This window comes from Anopheles marshallii, chromosome 3 (genome assembly GCF_943734725.1).
Source record: "Anopheles marshallii chromosome 3, idAnoMarsDA_429_01, whole genome shotgun sequence".
Classification (NCBI taxonomy): Eukaryota; Metazoa; Arthropoda; class Insecta; order Diptera; family Culicidae; genus Anopheles; species Anopheles marshallii.
The window spans coordinates 9,210,836-9,218,429 of NC_071327.1; the positions used below are offsets into that span (position 1 = coordinate 9,210,836).

Sequence of the window (7,594 nt, forward strand, 5' to 3'; positions counted from 1 at the left end):
AGAAAGCCTCGATTTTCACACTTTTCACACTTTTCCCAAACACAGGACTTTTTCGTTTGCTTCTTCTTTCGCACGATTGACAGATGGCTCGCGTTCGTCGATTTCAAAACGTCACAATAATCGATGAAAACGTCACCTGGCAAGTCGAGTAAAAAAACCGCAGCAAAAAAAGCAGTGTTTGGCTTGGGGAAACATAATTTTCGATAATTTGTATGAAAAATCTGTTTGTTTTACATTTCTCCCTATCACACACGTGTGAAATACATCAAACAGCCCCGGGCGTAGTGCTAGTGAGCTGGAATAACGATTTTGTGTTTAAAAAACGGTCCAAACTCTGCCGACATTTTGGCGCTTTGTTTGTTTGATCCTGGGGGAAGAAAACAGCACAATAAACGACAACATGAAACTCGCTCGGAAGGACGAAGCGGCAAACAATACCCAGGGCGATGTTTCCGACGAGGAAGATGACGATATTGTAAGTATAATAGGACACATCCAACTAAGAATAAATAACTGAATGTGTTCTACGCCCGTCCTAGCATGAAACTTCCAGCATGGGAAGCACCTGCACCGACAATACTTCGAACGGGAGTGAAAGTCAGATCAACCGCAAGAAGCGGAAACGATCGAAGAAAAAATCGGCCAAGGTGATGAAGCCGATCTTTAAATTTAGTTGCTTCGTTAAGGAAGACCACGGCCAGTCGCTCTTCGGATGCCTTTTCAACTACAATCTCAAGAACGGAGAGCTACCTACGTTTGCGACCGTTGGAAGCAATCGTGTCACGATTTACCAATGCGAACACGATGGGAAAATAACGCTGAAACAATGCTACGCAGATCCGGATGTACGATTCAGATCTCTTGGTGCAAGAAGGAATGATGATGATTTAGGTTTTTAATACAGTTACTGTTATGTTTTAGACGGAGGAAGTGTTTTACACCTGCGCATGGTCTCATGATGTGGAAACGGGCAACCCATTGCTAGCCGCTGGTGGCCTACGGGGTGTACTAAGAGTATTCAACACGGCATCGCTTGAGGGACATAAATACTACATTGGGCACGGGCACGCCATCAACGAAGTAAAGTTCCATCCCAAGGAACCGTACCTGCTGATGTCCGCTAGCAAGGACCACTCGTTACGGCTGTGGAACACCAAGACGGATATTTGCATTGCCGTGTTCGGTGGCGTCGAGGGACATCGCGATGAGGTGCTGAGTTTCGATTTCGACATCCTGGGAACGCGGATCATGTCTTGCGGGATGGACCATTCGTTGAAGATGTGGCGTCTCGATACGGAAACGATGAAAAAAGCCATCCAAAACAGTTACACCTTTAACGAGGCGAAAAATCTCTCCCGTTTCCCGTCGGTGAACGAACACTTTCCGGTATTTTCAACTAGGGACATCCACCGGAACTACGTCGATTGTGTGAGATGGATGGGCGATTTTGTGCTTTCCAAGTCGTGCCAGAACACGATTGTCTGTTGGAAACCGGGCCGGCTGGAAGATGTGGAGGTGAAAAATAACGAAACGAACACCACCGTGATCACTACGCTCGAGTACAGCGAGTGCATTATCTGGTTCGTACGGTTCTCGCTGGACTACTGGCAAAAGTATCTCGCGCTGGGTAACCAAACTGGGCGGATTTACATCTGGGAGTTAGACACCGACGATCCGGTGCATCCACGCTGTAGCACATTGTTTCACCCGAAATGTACTACACCCATCCGGCAAACGGCATTTTCCCGATCTGGAAACATACTTATTTGCGTCTGCGACGATGGAACCGTTTGGCGGTGGGATAAGATAAATAATAACTAGCCTTCTTTCATGGTACAGTAGTGTGTCGCCGGACAGAATAATCAATTGTGCACATGAATCAAAACCATTTTAATAAAACCATTTACAGTAATACGAATAATATGTAACTTCGGAAGGTTGAAATAACTGCCGTTTTAAAACTCACGAATAATGCGTGCAGTGGTTCGATCGATGCGTCCGTTTATGTAGCCCGCTTTTGGAGTTCGGTTGTCATGCGCGTATGCTGACCACCTGCTACTTCTTTCTAGTTGAATTTCATCTCGCTTTCGCAACTATGGGCGTAGCTTCGCGGCAAGCTTCAAGCAGCACAGCAAACTATGGGATCGGTCACAATTTGGCCAGAACAATGTGTCAAAAAGTGCGCCGGTTATTTGACATTTGTGGCTTGTGTGCGTGTGATTGTGCGTGTGCGTTCTAAGTTGTGTGCTTGAAATTGATTCCGCTGCTGGCGTTCCCCGTATTTTGCCCGTCCGAAATTCGCGTGGGTGCTGCAAAAAGTGCAAATATTCCGTGATTTGCAATCCGGAAGTGAAGCGGTAAACCCGTCCAGCGTCCCCTAACGCGGTGTGCTTGTGATTTTTCTCGCTGCCCTACACGCCCGCGACCGCAATCTGTGTGTTGGTTTTGTGACCGTGAAAGTGCAGCTGCTGGGTCGGGAAAGTGGCCACAATTGCAGCAATGCTGTTTGGTGGCCTTGCTAGCGTCTGAGGAAGGTAAAATAGGAGCTGTCGTTTTTGGTTGGTTTGTTGCCAGTACGGCAAACGCTTGGAAAGGAACGCAACGCCTGGGCGCAAGAAGAGGAAACTCGGTAAGTAAATAGAGCGAGAAAGCAAGAGAGAGGGTGTAGTGCCTCTCGGCAGAAGGCGGATGCGGGTGGGGGGGTAAGCGTATACGACAAAAAAGCCATCCATCGGGGCTGATTTCCATCGGTTAAAGGTTTTCCTAGCTTCGAATGCCTTGTAAACGTCCACCGTAGAAAGGTCGCACATGAGATACCGCACAAAACAAAAACCTGCGCAGCTGCGATGGGTTGCGTTTTATTAATCGTGCGAAAGCGTTACTTGCGGGACGCCATTGCGGACGAAGAAAGGCATTTCACCACCAACACCCCGGGGAGGGGGACTGAGGATGCGAAAAGAAAAACCTCCGTATAGGCAAAAGGCTCATATTGGCCAATCGTTGAAGCGGAAGTGTTTGCATTTGGGTGCTACTGTTTCTGCTGCTGCGGTACTGCCACTGGTTTGCGCTTGTTTATTATTCATTGGCTGGGTTTGTGATTCATCGCCGTGGCCGCGCGGTGCCCCGTACAGTGTCATGACGGTGGTGTTGGGGATGATGATGCTGATGATGATGCGGATGTTTTCTGCGCGGCTTTCACTATCAATGAAACTTCTGGCTTCCGTTGGATCACGCCGAGGCACTTGTTACCAACAGCTGTTGTGTGTGCGTGTGTGTACACTTCAGCCGAGAAGTGTGTCAGCAAGAAACGGGCCAGTAATGTTCGGCCTTGCCTTGCGCCTGCTCTAGGATCTAGCTTTAGTACAGGGGTCGTCCAACTTTTGCGTACGGATCAAACCCGGAGCACCGATCTCGTTCGTCCTGACTGATCCTCTTTTTTCGTGTGGGTGGCAACATTTTAAAGACCAAATGCGGCAACATGCTTCATGTTGTAAAAAGCATAGGAGATAGAAAATCTTTTTCTTGATTATGGGACCACAAGCTCGGAGGTCCAAGTCTGTCATTTCTGACCATCGTTGGTCAGTTACCAATCACCAGTTACACAGTTAGTCAGTCAGCTGAACGATCGGGATGGGATTTCATAACATCACCACTGTGTCTCTAGGCCGCAATGAATTTTAACTTGGAATTTTAAATAATAGTCCTCATATGTGGTCGGTTCATCTGTTTAATGACTCAGGCTGGACAATCTTTATCCCAAGCGATTCTTCTACTTCTTGCTCTTCTTTATTGGCACAACAACCTCAAGCGATCTAGGCCTGCCGTTTCTGGATTTCTGTGACTTTATTTACCCGTAGTTGGATATTCAGTCCTGCATCCCATGTCATTGGTACCGGTTAGAGCAGGACAGGATCGGTACCAATCGCAACCCGAATCGTGTCCTCATGTCCAAGACCGACTATCCAAGTAATGTTTTAATAAAATTAAAGGAAAACCACGATAATTATACGGACGAGTGTAGTGTCGGAAATGTTTATCATGCTGCAATACGTTTAAATATATTTGTCTAGTTCACACTGTAGAATATAGATAAGTAAAATGTTCTGGATTAACTATACGGAATTATTCATTTATTTTCTTATTATTGAGAATTAAGACTCTTCGCCGTATAGTCATCCCACATATTGGATGAAGAGTTTAGAATATTCACGAATATCCTCCTGGCCGTTTGGCCTTATCCAGAAAATGGCTCGGTTATCTGCACCAGAACGTTGGATCGTTGAGTTGGGTTGGCGTCACAAATAAGAAAACATGAATATTTAATATGTTTGCAAAAGGAAATCACAGAATTTATTCCTCTGGTCATGCCTTTTTTCAAAAAAAGTAAAAAAAATAAATCATAATTCGCAGAACCAACAATTAGGAAACACTGCAATAGAATTAAGTTTTACTGGCAAAGAAAACATCGCTGATGTAGTAAGTGTGCAGTAGTAATCATTTGTGTCCAAAGATTGGGAGACTTCATTTACACTTACATTCTTTCCCAAGTTGTCACTTTCACGTACGTGTGCTAATAGTACCAGCCTAGATAAACGCGGACAAACGAATGAAGAGTTAATCCGCAATCAATTTTAATCTTCCTTTGCTTTCGTGTGTGTGTGTGTCTGTTTTTTTTGTTTCCTTCGTGAACAATCTATCACACATTCCTTTTCCTAGTTGCTAAAAACTAATTCCCATTTGGGTGTGGTTTTTTTTGCGGGCAGGCGTGCGATCAAGCCTGATACGTATAACGGTGGCTAATGTTTTCGTTTTAGCCTGTAATATGCCTAATATATCAATCAGCTGAGAGGGTTGAATTGTTTCATCATGAGCACAGGAAATGGATGATTCACGCATTCGGCAGTTGTTGTGTCTGTTTGCCGTGAATTGTGTTCGAAATTTTGTGACCTTATCGAAACTGTTTATCTGTTCACGCGGGGGAACCTCCGCTCGTCTGCGCCGTCCAATTAGCATGTTTTGTGTACGTTTTTTTTTTGTTCGGAAAAGAATGTAGAATCTGCATGAAAAAAAGACCTCCCACGTTGCCATTTCGAAGACAATCGCTTTATACTTTATTACACACGGACAGCTGAGATTTACAACCAGAACCTAACCGGCCCGTTCGGAGCGATGCGTTTTCTTTGGAACGATGGCTGTTCTAAACGGTGTCGAGATTTTCGATCACGATCGAATGATCGTATCCGGGCAGTGGTGCTTCGTGGCGTACGCCGTTGTTGATGGCGATGTACCGTGCCTCCCCATCACTGGAACCTTCCACCGTCGGCCCGTCGGCCATTCGCAGATAGCCGGATGATAGCAGATCCTCCCCTCTGAGCACTACCGGTTCAGCGTTCCAGTTGTGCAGCTCGTTAGAAACGACCGGTGGCACCAACATCGTCAAGCCCTCGGTGCCTGGGGCAGGTTCTAGATTTTCGAGCACAACCGAATGATCGTAACCGGGCAGGGGAGCCTCGTGCCGTGCGCCCAGATTGACGGCAACATATTTCGCCGCACTATCGGCACCGGATGTTTCCGAGGTGCTGCTGGAAGATGCTGACGATGAAAGCTCGGAGGTAGCTGGCAGACCGTAGGTCGGTGCCGGGACACCGTATACCGGGGCCGGAACAACAACGGGGACTGGTGTTGGGAGGGGTGCAGGTTCTGGGACGTGCACAGGTTCCGGGACGTGTACAGGTGCCGGTGGAGCTACCACGGTGGTCACCGTATGATGTTCTTCCACTTCATGCGGTAGATCCAGCACGGCAACGGGAGGAGCAACGGCGGCAGGGTACGGTGCGGCAGAAGGCACATGTTTGCGGTACACCTCGACGACACCACCCGGCGTAAGTTTGGCCAGCCAGGGATGTTGCAGCAGAGGGTGCTTCAGCAGCGCACCGAAAGTGCTAGCGAGCTTTGCGTGAAGGGATGGTGCGGCAACCACCGGGTGCGGTGCCACGACGGGCGTGTAGACGACGGCGTGCGTCACTGTCTTGGGTTGCTGATGCTTTGCGACCAGCTTTTTCACCACATGCTTTGTGACCAAGAGTGGGCTCGCCGTGCAGAGCGAGGCCACCAATGCCACGGACATCACGAGGCTAAATGCGATCTGCGAAGTACGGAGTTGGTGAGTGATGGTTCTTCACGGTGGAGGTGATTCGCTTCTAAGCTGGCCATACTTACCTTCATGCTGGCGATGGATGGTCTTTCGGGCTAGAACAACTATTCTTCGTATCTCTACTGCTATTGATTGCAGACGCATTCAATAGGAGAGTTCAATGTCTAATGTGTCCCATAATTCCCGGACGGCCGCTATTTAAATGGATCATGCGTAAGGGTCTATCTCCCACCCATCACCCAACCTCTGCCACACCAAGCATGTCGTCTGTCGAGAAACCTGATATGATTTCTGCCCAAAAGGTGTGCATTACGCGATGACCTCTAGGGGTCGACATATTTCGGCGATCGCCGCTATCGCCAAGCTATCTCGCGACCATCTTCATTCCGCTTTGGGCGCTAGGTAGGCGCATCGTTGCAAAACCATCCCGGCGATGACGATTCCGATTCGATCGACCCGGTCATCACCTGTCTGCCACACACCTCGCTAAAGGGCCCGGGCCGGTCTCGCTAGTGACGTGACTGCTGGTCGTTCCCTTGAATGCGGGGAAACCGCCCGACTCCGGGCTAATGGCGGGGTGCAAGCAGCAGGGAGGGGGGGTCTGAATACGTGGGGCCGGTGTTGTTAGATAATTGTGCAAAATTGCATACCACGTGAAGTTGGCGTCCTTGTGGGTTATGGGAGCTGTGGATATGATTCTGCGTTTGTTTTCCATTTCACCAGCACCAGAACGGGGTTCGGGTTGGAACGCGGAATGTTTGTGGACGCGCTGTACACAGTAGCGACGGCAATCATTGCAGCAGTTTTGGAACCATGTTTTTTTCTATCTGTGTTTTTTTTTTATTGCACCCTGACAGGAACACTAATAATGGAACGGTCGGCAGTTGTTTCTTTGATAGCGCAAGGAAAAGAGCATAATTATTCATATGAAAAACTGATGTAATGATAAAAGTTAAAAATTGCTATCATTATGTGTACGAGTTTGGGAACGTAAGGTCTCCAACACACTACCGTGCGAGGGTGGCATGTGGCGGATAGGGGAAACAGACCCGTATTGGCGATTAGTTTGCGACACGCGGTGGCCAAAAGTATCTTTTGATATTCTCCTTTTCTTCCTAAATATAATTGCAAACAAATGTACATTATCGGCATTGGATTGTTCTTTCGTGTATTAATGATTGCGTTTGTTGTTGGGAGAACGCTCCCAATGTACGGCCGCACTGTGATTCATTCCTGCCCGACACGTTTCAAATTATTTTAGCAAACACTGACGCTTACAAAAAAAAACGACGCAGGGAATGTAAAGTCGGCGTAGAATCACGCGACCTATTAGCTCACAAACCGTCCCGATGCCGGACTGATGCCCACAAATACTTGACCGGTGATGCATCGCAACAAAACACTGACAGTGCGTTAGAAGCTTTACGATGCGCCACACTG

The 7,594-nt window shown here is 47.8% G+C and overlaps 2 protein-coding genes across 2 annotated transcripts; one reads left to right on the top strand and one right to left on the bottom strand.

The window, feature by feature from the left end:
• The first annotated feature begins 400 nt into the window (after positions 1–400).
• Positions 401–1,821, top strand: LOC128715168 (polycomb protein eed). Its single transcript, XM_053810049.1, has 3 exons — positions 401–475; positions 540–845; positions 922–1,821. The coding sequence occupies exons 1-3, from the start codon at positions 401–403 to the stop codon at positions 1,819–1,821; spliced, it is 1,281 nt and encodes a 426-aa protein (XP_053666024.1).
• A 3,376-nt stretch (positions 1,822–5,197) lies between these two features.
• Positions 5,198–6,225, bottom strand: LOC128710734 (translation initiation factor IF-2-like). The gene is made up of 2 exons (XM_053805589.1): positions 6,220–6,225; positions 5,198–6,145 (listed from the first exon to the last, which is right to left on the bottom strand). Exons 1-2 carry the CDS (start codon positions 6,223–6,225, stop codon positions 5,198–5,200), a joined length of 954 nt encoding a protein of 317 aa, XP_053661564.1.
• Between the last annotated feature and the right edge of the window lie 1,369 nt (positions 6,226–7,594).

What these genes read in the sequence shown, in the direction of transcription:
- LOC128715168 (XM_053810049.1), top strand. Translation starts at nt 401, where the DNA reads ATGAAACTCGCTCGGAAGGACGAAGCGGCAAACAATACCCAGGGCGAT. An exon ending in ACGAGGAAGATGACGATATT is followed by an intron (nt 476 to 539) that starts GTAAGTATAATA and finishes CGCCCGTCCTAG; the next exon opens with CATGAAACTTCCAGCATGGG. An exon ending in AATGCTACGCAGATCCGGAT is followed by an intron (nt 846 to 921) that starts GTACGATTCAGA and finishes GTTATGTTTTAG; the next exon opens with ACGGAGGAAGTGTTTTACAC.